Here is a 16,047-nt window from a genome sequence, read left to right as displayed (position 1 = left end):
TAAAGCCGGGGTATCGGCCGTATCAACAGCCTGCACGACGGTGTAATCCTAAAATCCTACCTGACATAAAGGCTGAAATAACACGGCTAATCGAAGCAAAATTTATTCGGCAATGCCGTTATGCCGAATGGATCTCCAACATTGTACCAGTATACAAGAAGAACGGAAAGCTCCGCGTATGCGTCGATTTCAGGAACCTCAATCAGGCCACGCCAATGGACGGATACCCAATGCCGACGGCCGATGTGCTGATAGATGCCGCCGCGGGACACTAAGTTATTAGTTTCATGGATGGAAACGTTGGATACAATCAGATACTAATGGCCGAAGAGGACATATCCAAAACGGCTTTCAGGTGCCCGGGTCACCTTGGTTTATTCGAGTGGGTGGTAATGACTTTCGATTTGAAAAACGCCGGTGCTACGTATCAGCGAGCCATGAATTACATATTTCATAAACTTATCGGCATACTGGTAGAAATTTACATCGACGATGTCGTAGTCAAATCAAAAGGACACCAGAAGCATCTAGCCGATCTGCGGCAGGTACTGGAATGTACCAAGAAACATGGGCTGAAGATGAACCCGAATAAGTGTGCCTTCGGCGTATCCGCCGGACAATTCTTAGAATTCATGGTTCATGAGCGGGGAATAGAAATCAACCGGAAGACCATAACGGCCATCAATAAAGTCGTGGCCCCGCAAAATAAAACTGAGTTGCAATCTCTAATCGGCAAGGTAAATTTCATCAGAAGATTCATATCTAATCTGTCTGGGCGTATCCAAGCCTTCACACCATTGTTAAAGTTGAAGCTCGACCAAGAGTTCGTATGGGGAGAAGAGCAACGCAAGGCACTGGAAGAAATCAAGCAGTACTTAGCTTCACCACCAGTATTGGTCCCGCCTCAAACTGGTAACCGTTTAAACTATATTTATCAGCTGATGAACGAGCTATCGGGTCGGCTCTAGTCCAAGAGTTCGAGGGAAAGGAACGGGTAATATATTATGTCAGTAGAAGACTTCTGGACGTCGAAACAAAGTATCCCCCAGTAGAACGGCTATGCCTATGCCTTTACTTCTCATGCACCAAACTCAGGCACTATTTGCTATCGGCAGAGTGTGTAGTTGTATGCAAAGACGACGTGGTAAAATACATATGTCATTGCCGATTTTGAAAGGACGAATCGGAAAGTGGATCTTGGCTTTGTCAGAATTCAATCTTCGATATGAATCGGCAAAGGCCGTCAAGGGTCAGGTCATGGCCGATTTCGTTGCCCAGCACTGCGGACCAGAGGCAACCTTCTTGGAGCCAGTGCCATGGACCTTATACTTTGATGGTTCGTCATGTGGGGCCGGATCAGGAATCGGCATCGTCCTCATATCGCCTCGGGGGGCAAGCTATGATTTCTCTCTGCCGATAGAAGCATCCGCCACTAACAATCAAACAGAGTACCGAGCCGTGTTGGAGGGGCTACAATTATTGAGGGAAATCAAGGTTGATGCCGTCGAGATTTTTGGGGATTCCATGCTTATCGTGGTCCAATTAACAGGAAGGTCTGAATGCAAGGATGATATACTGAGGATTTATTATGAGGATTGCCTTCAACTCCTGAAAGAATTCAAGTCCGTGTTTATTGAGCACATCCCTAGGAATCATAACGAGGATGCCAACAGGCTTGCCCAACATGCATCCGGATATCGGCCGATTCAAGGTGCTATGGCTCTAGAACTCGCGGCCGATGACTGGCGAAAAGAGATCGCCGATTACCTAAAAGATCCATCTAGGAAAGTGGATCAGCGGATACGATTTCAGGCTACAAAATATGTGTTACTAGAAGACGACTTGTTCTACCGAACGATTGATGGCGTCCTACTCAAGTGTCTAGGAACAGAGGAGGCGAAGACTCTGATGGGAGAAATCCACGAGGGAGTGTGTGGAGCCCACCAATCGGCACATAAGATGAAATGGATGATTAGGAATAATGGGTCCTACTGGCCGACGATCCTCGAAGACTGCTTCAAATATTATAAAGGATGCCAAGATTGTCAGAAATACGGGAATGTCCAACGTGCGCCCACATCGGCCATGAATCCTATTATCAAACCGTGGCCGTTCGGAGGTTGGGGAATAGACCTCATCGGGCAAGTTTATCCTCCGTCAAGCAAAGGGCACAAATTCATTCTAGTAGCCACATATTATTTCACTAAATGGGTAGAGGCGATTCCGCTAAAGGCCGTGACATCGGCCGCTATGGTTGACTTTGTAAGGGACCATATTATCTACCGTTTCGACATTCCCCAGACTATCACGACCGATCAAGGAACGATGTTTACATCAGGAGAATTCGAAGAGTTCACGGCCGATATGGGAATCAAATTGTTAAACTCCTCTCCGTACTATGCCCAAGCTAATGGTCAGGCTGAATCTTCCAACAAAGGGATAATTAAGTTAATCAAGAGGAAGATAGAAGAACAGCCAAAAAAGTGGCATTTATGTTTGACCGAGGCCCTATGGGCATACAGGATGGCTTGCCACGGGGCCACCAAGATGTCCCCTTATCAGTTGGTATATGGTCACGAGGCGGTACTGCCATGGGAATTGAGGACAGGGTCGAGACGCACTTCGCTCCAAGATCAGTTGACGGCCGATGACTACTCCTCACTCATGAAAAGGGAACTTGATGACTTGGCTGGCCAACGATTGAGAGCTTTGATCAGTATTGAAGAAAACAAGAAGAAAGTGGCCAGATGGTATGATAAGAAGGTAAAGGTCAAGCAGTTCTCTCCGAGGGACCTGGTATGGAAGTTAGTGCTGCCGATCGGGTCAAAGGATCCTAAATTCGGTAAGTGGTCCCCTACGTGGGAAGGGCCGTATAAAATTGGCCGATGTGCTCCGGGAAACGCTTATATTCTGGAAACGATCGAAGGAGAAGAGTTTACTAGGGCTTTGAATGGAAGGTACTTGAAAAGGTACTACCCTAGTATATGGGTCGGAGCATAAGAATCGACCATGATGAACAAACACACAACCGATACAAGAAGAATCGCTTAAAGAGAAAACATAATCGTCCAAATCGGCCGATTTATTATTCGGTACGGACGATGGGTTACACGGCCGCCGCAGTACAAGTCGCCCTTAGAACAAAAAAATAATTAACCACGCCTCTTCTTAAGTTCTCTCTCGACCCGACCTAGTTCTATTAGAAGACGGATGTGCCGTTCTTCTATATCTTTCATCGCGGCTTCCGCTTCAACTTGACGAGGAATAGGATGACTCCGATCCATTGCCGGACGTGATGTCCCTGCCGCTGCATCTTCAAGAGCGATTTGACGTGGAAGCGTGTGACTCCTGTCGGCTCGAGGTCGCCTGTGGTCGTTGCCATCAAGGAAGTCCCAGATCCGTTGGACATCGGCAGGGACGTGCTCCTTGAGTTCTTCACGATGAACCCTGATTAGATCCTTGTCTTCTTGTGACAATGGTTCGTCGGAGTACACGAGCCCGATGGCTCGTTCGAGTTCAGGGCTAAGGCGCCGCGGCTGAGAAAAGAAACAATGTATAACCGCCGAAGATGTGATTCTTTTCAGAGGAATTAAACTAAGAAAAAAGGGCGGTGGCAGGTCTCTTACCTGATTAACAGAGGAAAAAGAAGAGGATGAAAAAGACATGACTGCAGAGCGTACCGACGGAAACAAGTCAGGGAAGACAAAGTCGAGTTAACTGGGTGCTCTCAAAAATGAAACCAAGGCCGGTATTTATAAGTGAAGAAGGTGTGGATGTTTGGTAAGACGCGTCCCATCAGAAGTAAAAAGGGTAATAAATAAGGGGGCGCCGCGAAGGATGGTCAAACGAGGCATTAATGTTCGTACAAGACTACCAGTGCTTTTACAGGTCGCCCAGAAGGGCGTTGATAGCCGCAATCGCTCGACGCCGGATCTGATCGGCCGAGTCCAGGACCTGTTGGTCATCCTCTGCCGATCCCGGGACTTCTGACATGTGGCGCTGGAGTTTAAGAGCTTCGTGAGCCAGATGCTGCCTCTCCCACTTCAGATCGGCGATGACGGAAGGAAGTTCCTGAAGCCTCTTCTCTTCGGCGGCTATTTCTTTGGTCACTTGCTCCATCTCCTTGGCAAGTTCTGCTCTCCGGTGTTTGAGGTGATCTATCGTGCCGACGATTCCAGGGTGAGAATCTTCCAGAAAATGAATCCATTGATGCACCTCTTGAGCCTGACGCTTGTACAGATCTTCTTCTTCACGAGTCTTGGTCAGTTTGGCGTGATCGGCCATGTGACGCAGAGTCCTGAAGACCGGAATCCGCATTGACTCAATATACGCGGCCGACGCCAAGGCTTCTTCTGCCTCTTCTGGTACTCGCCCGCTGACGTCACCAAAGAGCTGCCGAATCGGCGAGGCATCTTCTACCAATCGGCCGATGTCCTCTTGAAGAAGGGATCGTATGCTTTCAAGCTTGGCACGGACGTTGTCAGGAACGGGGCTCAAAGTGACCTGACGGGAAGCAACTTCCTCATCATCGGAGAGAGCGACCGCGAACGAGAAAAGGTTGTTATTAGGGGTGTCCTGTTCCTGTAAAATAGTAAATGAAAAGAAAACAAGTCAGCCGATGGTAGTAGCAAATCGGCCAATTAAGGGTGGGAGATCTCTTACCTCCTTAAAACGGATTTCTTCCAACTGCGTTTGCGAGACTGTCACCCTCGACTCTGGGACTGGCGCCATTGGCTCATCGGAAAAAGAGGACTCAACGACAATTGGCGCTTTGCTCGGGCCAGCTTCTTGAAGGATGCCCAACGATTGATCAGGCAATACGCTTAGTGTGCCGGTAACTTGTATCAAAGTTAATAAGAGCATCATCCAAATACTAGAAGATCGGGTTAAAGGATCGTATACCTCAGCAGGAGGGGGTCCAGGCATTTCATCGACTGCTTGGGTTACTGCCAATTGCTGAGGGATCACAAGGGTAGTCTATGCAGTCTAAATATAAGCGGAGTCAGTATGGAGACAGCGATCGGGAAGATCGGACGGTAAGTTTACCTGCATAGCCTCCACCAATAATGACGCAGCGGCTGCTCCGGCTTCTATGGCGACTTGAATGTCCACCTCTTCAGCAGTCGGAAGGGTCGGCGCGGCCGAAGTTTCTGCCAATGTAGTCATGGGTGGATCAGCCGATTCTGTACGAGCACGCACTCGGCGACTAGTCTTCTTGACAATTTCTTCTGCGCCTGTTTTGCTCGACCGGCGATGACATCCACAGAAGGGGCATGATAGCCGATGAGGGGGAATGTGATATATGGATAACGGTCCTCTATCGGCCGACCACTCCGGCTGCGTTTTTGGGGAGCATGGCTTTCAGACTGGATCAACAACAAGATGTCAGTATACATGTGTAAAAAAGGGAAAATGAAAATCGGCCGGGTAAAGGAAGAATACCTCGGTGTTCGGATCAATGTTGGTTGGATCCAGGAGATTGCAGTATACTGATGCAGAGGCGCAGAAGAGGTGCTGTTTCCATTCGGCCCACCATAGCTTAAATTGCTGGACAGCGAAAGGGGCTGCTATCCATCCATTCAGGTCTATGGTACTGGAGTCTGGAATCCGATCTCGCAGCCGATTGTAGTCAAGACCCTTGGTAAGTTCATCTCTGAACTTTGCTCAGCCGGCGAAGTATGCATAAATCGGCACCTGACCCATGCCGAATTGTCGTGCTGCGATGGATGGGTTGTAGAACTCATAGGTAGGAGCATCTTTCCCCGAGAAAAAGTTTGACGGTAAGATCCCTGGCTTGATTAATTCGTCTGTAAGGTCTTCATCGAATCGGCCGGTGGTTGAGTCAAAACAAGAGGGGAGCTCAAAGATCGGGTAATCCCTCTGATAAGGGAACCAACTGGTCGCGTCTTCGCTGAAGCCGTTATAAAAACACCTGAAGTATTCGGCCACCTTGGTAACAGAGTACGAGCAGCCAGAAAAGGCCAATGCCGCTTCGCCAAAAGATGTACATCGGCGTCGGACAGTGGGGTTCTCTGCCGATTCGATGTTAGGGAATGTCATGAGCTCCACTCGCTGCTGAGAGATCTTGCTCATATACAGGTTCAGCCATAAGTTGATAAACCACTAGGGCCCACCGGGGTTTCCAATCAGTTCCCCTTGGGATAATTTAACGCCGATTTGGTGGAGCATATGATAGGCTGCCCCCAGTAGGTGTTTTCCAAGGGGAACGGAGGCCCCTGTCGATAGTGCCTCGGCCAGAGCCTGTGTGTTGGTGGATGGACCAGCTGCTCTCCCACAGAAGAAATGTTTCTCTAGCCACATCATCAGGAAAGCCGTGTGCTCTCTGTTCTCGACTGATCCCGCCCTTTTGTTACATCTGATGAATCCCTTCCATCCGCCGATTCCCTTTGTGTCCAACCGATGAGATGTCGTGGCCAAAAGGCGAAAAGGGGTGTCCGGGGAGGAAATGTCAAGGCCGGTCAGCAAGACTACATCGGCCAAGGTGAGGGTCATAGGTCCGCGTCCAAAGACGAATGCATTGAGAGCATTGGACCAGAAGTAAGAGGCTGCCATCACTAACGGCTCATTTTCTTTCCATTTGGGACAAAGACAGATCGATGCACTGGCCGATTTTACGCTCATCCCATTGGACCCTTTTAGAAGCGGCTATCCGCTGGTACCATTCCCTCCAGTCAGGGGTTTCATTCGGCCATGACCTGAAGGTACCCGACCAATGATCTAGGTCCATAGTTGATTGCTTAAAGGTGATTCTATGGGTTTCCAAATTGATTAATTCGGTTGGATCTGGGTTTCCCATGGGACCAAGGCAGATAAGGTCGGGAGTCTCTGTAAGGCGAATAGTAATCTGATGCCTAACCGCCTAAAGAAGGAAAAAGGGGGTGCGGAAGTAAGAATAGATCTAAAGTAAATGCATTACTGTTAAGGAAAGTTTCGGTAATGACCTCCGGGATGAAGCTCATCGTAGTCGGCGGGATCGCCGGTAGAGCTGCAGATGATGAAGCCGCCAATGGGATTTCGGTTGAAGCCCCAGTTCCCGCTAATAGAGTTCCTTCTCCCGTCAATGGAGCCGCTGCCGTCGCCACTGGAACTTCCGCCGATGGGGCTATCTCCGGAACATCAGGCGTTGGCGAAGTGCCTGAAGGTGCCGCCATTGGGGAAGTAGGGAGAAATAAGGATGGAAAGAGACGCCGGGGAAAAAAGCTGGAAGCTGAGGAAGGCGCCGGAGGAAGAAGAAGGCCTGAACGCTAGAGAAGGAAGATGTGAGCTCGTAAGGGGAGTACGGGACGAGCTAGTATTTAAAGGTGGTCTGAGAAGGGGTAAAAGTGGAATTTTTACCACGCCGGCGTTTCGATTTTTTCGGGAGGAGTGGTTGTCGTGGGCGCCCGTTTCGAAAAGATTGCAATCATCAGGCGGAAGATCGCGAAACGGAAGGATATTTTCAATGCGTTTGTTTCGGAAGGGAAGTTAAAAAGAATTTCGAAGTAAAGACTATGTTTTACTCCGAAACTGGAGGGCATGTGTTGACGCCAGATTTTAACACGTGTGAAATCGGCGACAAGAAAGGAAGAAATCAGGGGATGCGATAAGACACAGAGGTCACGGTTGAAAATCGGTCGATTGGTGCTACAGTCAGGGATCGGCCGGTTACCCTTTAAGGGTTCAGTTCCGCCTCGCCCGACCCCTGAGTCCTGGGTCGGATACGCCCGACCCTCCGAGGGAGGATATCCGCCTCGCCCGACCTTAGGTCCCAGGATCGGAGTAGTCAGAGCTCCCGACATGTGGGCCCTAATCGGATGTTCCTTGCCGATGGAGTGAGTAGAAATCGGCCGATTAGGAGGCTGGAGCGATTGGGTCGATATGGGCCTAAAGAGGATTATGAAGATGAAGAGGGAGTCAACCCATGAAGAGTGCGATAATCGACCTAGTACGAGTCGTACTTGTAAATATTCGTTTTTTTAAAAAAATTAGAGATAGAGTTCTAGTCAGATAAGAAGTCGTTTGTAACAGACTATAAATAGCCACCCTTATAAATCTGTAATCATCATCAACTCAATACAACAAACTACTATTTCCTCGTACTTACTTTCAAGCCGGCGACTTCGCCAATACTTTTCTTCTTTTTCACGAGTTCGTACGGGTTGGCGGGGCTGCATCAACTTGACCTCCGGCCGATCTTGTAAGTTCCGTTTATCGAATAATATCTAAGCTTTAACTTCGGGCGCATCGCTGTCATTTCGTTTAGATTTATTCACTAGTTATCGATATTCACTAGAATTCTAGGTTTTACCTGTTGTTCTAGTTTTATCACCAGTTATTCAGCTAGGAATTGGAAATTTCGGCTTTCTTGTACTTCGTCATTTAATCTATTCATTTTACGCATAGCCGATTAGATCTGTTCCTAGTGTTGCTACTGTAACGTTGTTTAGATTACTCTAGCGGTCTTCTTTATCAAACGTTGCTCGGTAATCGGCTGCATTATAGTCGATTTCTTTATCACGATAAATCGGCCGATTCGCTGATAAGCTACCTCGAGATCGGAACCTTAGCCGATCGTGACCTCTGGGATCTGACACGTTTCTTTCCTAGCCAATCCACAGGTCAGATTGGCTGGCACGCCGCGCGAACCGCACCAGGGCGATCACCCGAACAGGAGTTAAGCAGATTCTCCCGGGTCGTGTGTCCGACACTGGGAATTCGATCAGCCGATTTCTAGCGCCAACAATAGGCTAATTACAAAACTAATTGCAGAGATGGAGTCTAATTCGCGAGACGAATCTATTAAACATAATTAGTCCATGATTTGCCAATGTGGTGCTACAATAACCATTTGCTAATAACGGATTAATTAGGCTTAATAGATTTGTCTCGTGTATTAGCATAAGGTTCTACAATTAGTTTTATAATTAGCTCATGTGTAATCCTTATAATTAGTATCCGAACATTCGATGTGATACGGGTTTAACATCCGGTATCAAACGCCCCCTTGAGCGAGAAAAGGGAAGCGCCGGCCGAACCGACGGGTTCAGAGCCTCCAACTTCAAATGCTCCGGCGCGGACCGGCAGGCGGCCCACCCACCACGCGGGCGTCACAGCACAAGCGGCGGCTATCCTGGCCGCCCCCGCGCGCCATGGGCTCCGCCGAGGGCGTACGTTGCAGCCCGCCGGGGCCATGCCCCCGCCCGTGATTTCGAATTAAAGCGGGCCGAAGTAAAGGCTCTCCCTGGATGGTGTGGTGGAGCTTCGACCTCGACTTTTATAAAAAAAGCCGGTGAAGTGGATACGGCTCCAAAACACTACAGCCGTAGTACACACGAGCTTACGCTTGCCGCCTTGCCTGGTGCGGGAGGCCTTGCCTGGTGCGGGAGGCCTTGCCTTCTGAGATGCAAAGGAAATTACCAACCTCTGTTTTTTATGCAGCTTAAAGACATCCTGTGAGGGTACATCGATCTGCTGCGACCATCTTGTATTGCGTTGGTCTCGGAAGCATGTGGTGCTAGATGCCTGACCGACTAATAGGATTAGAGCCTTTCGGGATCCGATTTGGGTCAGAAAGAACAATGCTAATCCCTTTTTATTATTATAGACACGCGTGACTTGCAGACGGTGAGTGGGGTCGATGAGAGGCTGGATGCACAAATACTAGCATACTATATACATAGAGAAAACGGCAGGCATGACACATCCAACGCTGCAGCAGCAGCCGAGGATATCATCCCAATAATTTGAGATCAAATAACGATCTTAACAATCGAAGATAGATGCCGAAAGAGTAGAAGAAATATGCATTTTTTTGTTTCATTTTTTTAAAAAAAATGTCTTGCAGCCGTTGTTAAACAGCCTAGGCAAAGCAAAAACCACCAAAGGGTGGCCAGCACAAGTACCCAGCAAAACCAGGGATATTTACATATTTGCCACCGTTGCAAATGTCACTCCTTCATTTGCCACTTTTACGGGTGCTTCTACGTTTTTACCATCGCGAACGAAATGAAGCAACAAATTTGCCACTTTTGCTGACGTGGCACGCCACGTCCCCACGACAGCGTGTAAAAGGGGTGCCAAAAGATCTGTGTGCCCTCGTCTTTCTCCTCCGTTAACCTCCGCTAGCAGACCCGACGCCATCCATCTCCCCTTCCCCATCTCCACTTCTCCTCTAGGCCTCCCTCCTCCCTGCCTCCCCGACGACAAGATGTGGCCCGCGGCGCGGCGGCGGCGGCGTGGGGGCGCAGGCGAGGCGGGGGTGTACTGGGAGTGCCTCAAGAACCACGCGGCGAGCCTGGACGGGCACGCCCTGGACGGGTATGGCGAGTTCATGCCGTCGCCAGAGGCCGGCCCCGCTGACCCGGCCTCGCTCCAGTGCGCCGCCTGCGGGTGCCACCGCAACTTCCACTACCGGCTCCGCGAGGCACCGCCCTCGCCGCCTCTCCTCACGCTGCCTCATCCCCTTCCCGCGCAGCCGGCTCCAGTGCCGCAGCACGTGATGCGTGAGGCGCCGGAGGACCGCCTGCCGGCTGCCTTCGAGGACGACGAGTTGGACGAGGGGTCGGACTTCGACGAGGATTGCCCGCTGTCGCCGCTGCCGGCACCGGCGATGGGGCCGCCGAGATACCTCCAGCCGGCGCCGCACATGCTCCTTGCGCTGAGCACCGGCGCGCCGAGCGCCTCGATCCCCACGATGGTGCCGAGGCCGCCGGCCTCACTGGGCTCGATGCCGGCGCTAGGTGCCGGTTCGGCGGCGGCACGGAAGCGGTTCCGCACCAAGTTCATCCCGGAGCAGAAGCAGCGGATGCAGGCGCTGTCGGAGCGGCTGGGGTGCCATTTGCAGATGGTATGTTGTCCGGGAGGCAGGGAGGAGGGAGGCCTAGGGGAGAAGTGGAGATGGAGAAGGGGAGATGGATGGCGTCGGGTCTGCTAGCGGGAGGTTAACGGAGGAGAAAGATGAGGGTACACAGGTCTTTTGGCACCCCTTTTACACGCTGTCACAGGGACTTGGCGTGCAACGTCAGCAAAAGTGGCAAATCTGTTGCTTTGGGGGTGTTTGATACAAGGTACTAAACTTTAGAAGGGTCACATCGGATGTTCGGACGCTAATTAGGAGGACTAAACATGAGCTAATTATAAAACTAACTGCAAAACCCCTATACTAATTCGCGAGATGAATCTATTAAGCCTAATTAATCCATCATTAACAAATGGTTACTGTAGCACCATATTGTCAAATCATGGACTAATTAGGCTTAATAGATTCGTCTCGCAAATTAGACTCTATCTGTGCAATTAGTTTTGTAATTAGATTATATTTAATATTTCTAATTAGTATCGAAACATCCGATGTGATATGTCCTAAAGTTTATGAAGTCGGATCCAAACATGTTCTTGCGTTTCGTTCGTGATGGTAAAAATGTAGAAGCTAAAAGTGATAAATGAAGGAGTGCCATTTGTAACGGTGGTAAATATGTAAATATCCCGCGAAACCATCGCCGAGCGAGCCAAACAAAGAAACAGCCAGGAAGCAGACACACGCGGGAGCGGGACACCCTTGGCTTCCTCGTTTATCACGTCCCACTCTCATCTCACATTCTCTCTCTCTGCCTTACCTTCCTGTCCTCCTCCCGAGAAGCAGACGAAGCCCACCGGATTCCCACCCGGTTCCCCATGCCTCCTCGCCTGCTACCCCAGTAGCCTCCCCTCTCTCGGCAGCTCGATTCGCCGCACAGGACCGCGGCTTGGGGTTTGGATCCGGCAATCTCTTGCCGACGCGCCGCAGATCCGAACAAATCCCAGCCTTCCCGGTGAGCGGTGAACTCCTCCCTCCAGCGGCAGTTTCTGTGACCGCGCTCTTCGTTGCTGCTGCTGATACTTGGGCTTGCATTTCTGTCTGTGCAATCAGGTGCTCTAGGGTTTCTTTTGGGTTTCTTCTTCCCTTCGATTCACTCGCGCTCGCACTGTCCGAGTGTGCTGACGCTGGTTGCCCGGAGGCCTCACGTTGCTGCATCATTAGCATTAGGATTAGACTCCCTGGGTGCTTGTTCTACTGTCTCTGGTCGCTGGTCACACTTGCACCCGATTTTTGGTGTGCTGGACGCCCAGGACCATCAGGAGCTTTGGTGTTGCTGTGGGCATGGCGTTGCTGTGAGAAATCAGGACCTTGGGGAAAGATGTGGAAACAGTTCCTGCCCAAGCTGCCTAGGAAGTCCTCTGCCTCCGGGAAGGGCGACCATGTCTCAGGCTCTAGTCCCGGACGCAATGCTGCCGGCAACGGGAGCGCGATACAGCGCACGAGCAGCTGCCCGAGTGCCGGGCCTGCCCGTCCGGCGTCCAGCGTGAAGCGCATGTCGTCCGCGGTGTTCCCGTCGAGCGTGGTGGCTGGCATTGAGCCGCTTGTGTCGTTCAAGGATGTCCCGAACGGGGAGAAGCCGAACCTGTTTGTCAGCAAGGTGAGCCTGTGCTGTGTTGTCTTTGATTTCTCGGACCCGAACAAGAACTCCGCGGAGAAGGATTTCAAAAGGCAGGCATTGGTGGATCTTGTGGATTATGTTGATTCTGCTAGCTCCCGCTTCACGGAGCCGATGGTTGTTGCCTGCTGTAGAATGTTTGCTATCAACTTGTTCAGGGTGTTCCCTCCCAATTGCAGGTCCAGTTCATCTGGCGGTGGTGAGGGTGAAGAGGAGGAGCCAATGTTTGATCCTGCATGGCCCCATCTGCATCTTGTGTATGATCTCCTGCTGAAATTTATTGGCTCCTCATCTCTGGATGCAAAGGTAGGGAAAAAATATTTTGACCACACATTCATCGTGAAGTTGCTTGAGCTCTTCAATTCTGAGGACCCAAGAGAAAGGGATTGCTTGAAAACAATATTGCATCGGATCTATGGAAAATTCATGGTGCACCGTCCATTCATCCGCAAAGCAGTGAGCAATATATTCTACCACTTTGTGTTTGAGACTGATCGCCATAACGGTATTGCTGAACTGTTGGAGGTTTTCGGAAGTGTTATTAGTGGCTTCACATTGCCTCTGAAGGAGGAACACAAAATCTTTCTTTGGAGGGTTCTAATTCCTTTACACAAGCCAAAAACACTTGGTGTGTATCTGCAGCAGCTAACCTACTGTGTGACCCAGTTTGTAGAGAAGGAGCCAAAACTTGCAAGTTCGGTGATACTTGGCTTGCTTAGATACTGGCCAATAACAAATAGTCAGAAAGAGGTAATGTTTCTGAGTGAGATTGAGGAGGTCCTAGAGGCAACCAACATGGTCGAATTCCAGAAATGCATGGTTCTGTTGTTCCGTCGAATCGCTCACTGCATCAACAGTTCCCACTTCCAGGTAATTTTTTTTGAATGTCCTGTCATAAATCTTGTTACAACTTTTATTTAGCTTTGAGAAAACAAATTGTATATTGTCACATACCCATAGTGTATACTGCATGCATTTTAGCCCTCTATTTACATAATGCGATTTTGTCGCATGTACAAAAAATACTGTACCAAATGAAGAGCATACACGCAAATAACTTGTAACCAATCATTGAGGCTTTCATCTAATTCATTTCCAACACTTACATTAATTTACTTTATCGTCCACATAGTAGAGTCCAAAGAATCAGGCATCCAATTGGAACCATTCATGACCACAAAATGGACTTATCATAACATTACCACTGTCTACCCATGTATGGCTAGGTTCTATCTGGTTACTTGATGAGTATGCAGACAAGCCAAATGAGTAATGAATGCCTGTTATTTTCAGAAAGATGTAGACAAAGGATGGTAGGCCAGCATGCCATCACCAATTCATATGGGAGATTGTCATAGTTGATTCGCTGTTTCCCATTTCTGAAGAAATTAAATGGCAGAACCGTATGCAGTACATGAGCCATATAGCAATGGATCTGGTGGGTAACTGGCCATGTATGGTATCACCAGTTTTGTCAGGATATGATGCTAAGTAAAACCAGAATAGTAAACCACAATATTTGAGATAACTGAGAAACCGACCGACCGGTTTCTGGCGTTCTGGTCATGATTGGCTCCCCCTACAAAAGTAGAAAATGAAACCTTGTCCACAGCTATAGCAAGTTCTGCCCCTATTGTCTTTTCCATTATCGCTATTCCCCATTCACTATTTCTTTTGTTCTTTTTAGCACTTGTTAGCATATCTAGGCTTATGACTGCTTTTCAGATGTACCTTTAAAATGGTTAAGTCAAATCAAACGAACTGTTCCAGGTTGCAGAGCGAGCGCTCTTCATGTGGAACAACGACCACATTATCAGCTTGGTCGCACAGAACCGGCAAGCGATCGTGCCCATCGTCACCCCAGCATTGGAAGAAAATATCCAGAACCACTGGAACGTGTCAGTCCTAAACCTGACAGCCAACGTGAAGAAGATGCTTTCAGAGATGGATGAGGAGCTCTTCTCTGCCTGCCTTGCCAAGCACAAGGAAGACGGAGAGAGGCAGGCGTCGCTGGAACAGAAGCGGAGGCTGGCCTGGGAGCGGCTAGAGTCTGCGGCAGCGTTCCAGCCAGTGACCGGCAACACAGCCGTCCTGGTGAGCCGCTAGGCATCGGGTGTTGGGAGGGACACTGCAAATCTTTAGCTTGTGGTGAAAATGGTCCAAGTGCTGAACAGAACAGCACCTTGTTAGTTAGTTTATTTTGTTCGTAGAAGTAGAAAGCATGTCGTGCTGTAAGCTGTAACTATTTGTGTTGGGATCTCTCCGTCTCTCTGATATGATAAAGAGGCATCAGGCATGCCTGTTTGGCTGTTTCATGCATCTGTGCTTGTTTTATGAGCAGCGTTATTCAGCTTTGTTCCGCTCTCTTCTAGCTGCTTTCCGTTTAGCAAGTGATTAGGATCGTGCCCATGCGTTACTATGGGCAATACAATGCGTTGCTGTGGGTAATACAAATTATAGGTAAATGACATTCTAATCTTATTAGTTAATTCAGTAGACAATGTAAATCACACTTGATTATGTTTTTTTCTAAATATGATTGTCCAAAATATATTGCATACATCTAACCTTATTCATGAAGCATACAGGGCATCTCATATTCATCCCTATTGTAGGAGCACACAAATCGAATATATATTATGGGGAGTCACATTGGGTTATATCTAGGGTTCACCATTGCTATTGAGTCTTTATGTAGAGTGTTGCGACGTAATTCTCGACGTGCTTTATATTGGTCTCTCTTCGCCTCCTTCTGTTCAGGCTTCATATTACGCGCATTTTGACGATCACGCATTGCTTGTCTCTGCTTAGGTGTCACATTTGCATATCGTGCCCTATCTTTTGCACGCCTTGATTCAGTTTGCTCACCCGTTAATTCTGGTCTCTGTTCTACTCTATTTTCATCAGAAGCAATATTTTCGCCTAAAAAATGGACACCAATCAGATTCGCTAATGATCACATAATAACATTAGTTCAAGTATTAAAAAGTAACTATCATACTACCTAGTAATTGGTTGCGTCCAACTTCAACGTTAGCAGGTGCAGATTTACTTCGTTGGTAATTTTCACGTCGCTTCTTTAGTAATTCTTCCTTCTTTTGGATAGACATTAGCTTGTATCGGTTCCTATCCCGTTGCCTTCTCCATTCTCTAGGTTCTAGAGGTGGTGGAATGTCATTCGAAGCCACTGATCCTCCAACATGGATGCCACCTAAAATAAAAGGCATACATGTAATTGCATTGTATTGAATGTACATTTGAACAGTAGCTTACCATTGTCACTTTGGCTGGTGGTGTTGAACGGATCATGGATTGGGGTGCGGCTCTCGGATCGTTTTGAAGATGCCATCTGCAAGTAAAACAAATTGTAATAAACATGCATATTTCTCTACTACAAGATGTAATATGTGAATTTAGATCTGATACTTTTTTTTTCACAACCACTTAAAGTTCAAGTTCACTACTTAGTGCTCGTCGAATCTTATCTCCATACACATATATATTAGAAAAATAAGAAAAGCAGAAGCATTGCTGGGCTACAACCATGCATGGCCAGCAACCAGCTCAATAGCCT

The 16,047-nt window shown here is 48.6% G+C and overlaps 2 protein-coding genes and 1 long non-coding RNA gene across 4 annotated transcripts; 2 read left to right on the top strand and 1 right to left on the bottom strand.

Annotated features, from left to right (window-relative positions):
* Positions 1-10,207: 10,207 nt before the first annotated feature.
* Positions 10,208-11,917, top strand: LOC101760592 (zinc-finger homeodomain protein 10). The gene is made up of 2 exons (XM_004972038.1): positions 10,208-10,846; positions 11,909-11,917. Exons 1-2 carry the CDS (start codon positions 10,208-10,210, stop codon positions 11,915-11,917), a joined length of 648 nt encoding a protein of 215 aa, XP_004972095.1.
* On the top strand, positions 11,580-14,807 carry LOC101752870 (serine/threonine protein phosphatase 2A 57 kDa regulatory subunit B' kappa isoform). 2 transcript variants are annotated; one of them, XM_004969502.4, is made up of 3 exons: positions 11,580-11,810; positions 11,909-13,343; positions 14,244-14,807. In XM_004969502.4, exons 2-3 carry the CDS (start codon positions 12,177-12,179, stop codon positions 14,577-14,579), a joined length of 1,503 nt encoding a protein of 500 aa, XP_004969559.1. In that variant the 5' UTR covers positions 11,580-11,810; positions 11,909-12,176; the 3' UTR covers positions 14,580-14,807. The 2 variants fall into 2 exon arrangements, with proteins under 2 accessions (XP_004969559.1, XP_012701954.1); XM_012846500.3 differs by having other exon boundaries at positions 11,580-13,343.
* Positions 14,808-15,070: 263 nt separating this feature from the next.
* On the bottom strand, positions 15,071-15,816 carry LOC111257395. Its single transcript, XR_002677850.1, has 3 exons — positions 15,747-15,816; positions 15,478-15,684; positions 15,071-15,395 (listed from the first exon to the last, which is right to left on the bottom strand). It is a non-coding gene; the product is annotated as an uncharacterized LOC111257395 (long non-coding RNA).
* Positions 15,817-16,047: the final 231 nt, after the last annotated feature.

Source organism: Setaria italica, chromosome V, assembly GCF_000263155.2.
Source record: "Setaria italica strain Yugu1 chromosome V, Setaria_italica_v2.0, whole genome shotgun sequence".
NCBI lineage: Eukaryota > Viridiplantae > Streptophyta > Magnoliopsida > Poales > Poaceae > Setaria > Setaria italica.
Note: the sequence above shows the minus strand (reverse complement) of the source record. Positions and strands in the feature narration are given on the sequence as shown.

Bases quoted from the DNA above. Each gene is read 5' to 3' on its own strand.
- LOC101760592 (XM_004972038.1), top strand. From the start codon at position 10,208: ATGTGGCCCGCGGCGCGGCGGCGGCGGCGTGGGGGCGCAGGCGAGGCG.
- LOC101752870 (XM_004969502.4), top strand. From the start codon at position 12,177: ATGTGGAAACAGTTCCTGCCCAAGCTGCCTAGGAAGTCCTCTGCCTCC. The intron at 13,344-14,243 runs GTAATTTTTTTT...GAACTGTTCCAG, and splicing joins TCAACAGTTCCCACTTCCAG to GTTGCAGAGCGAGCGCTCTT.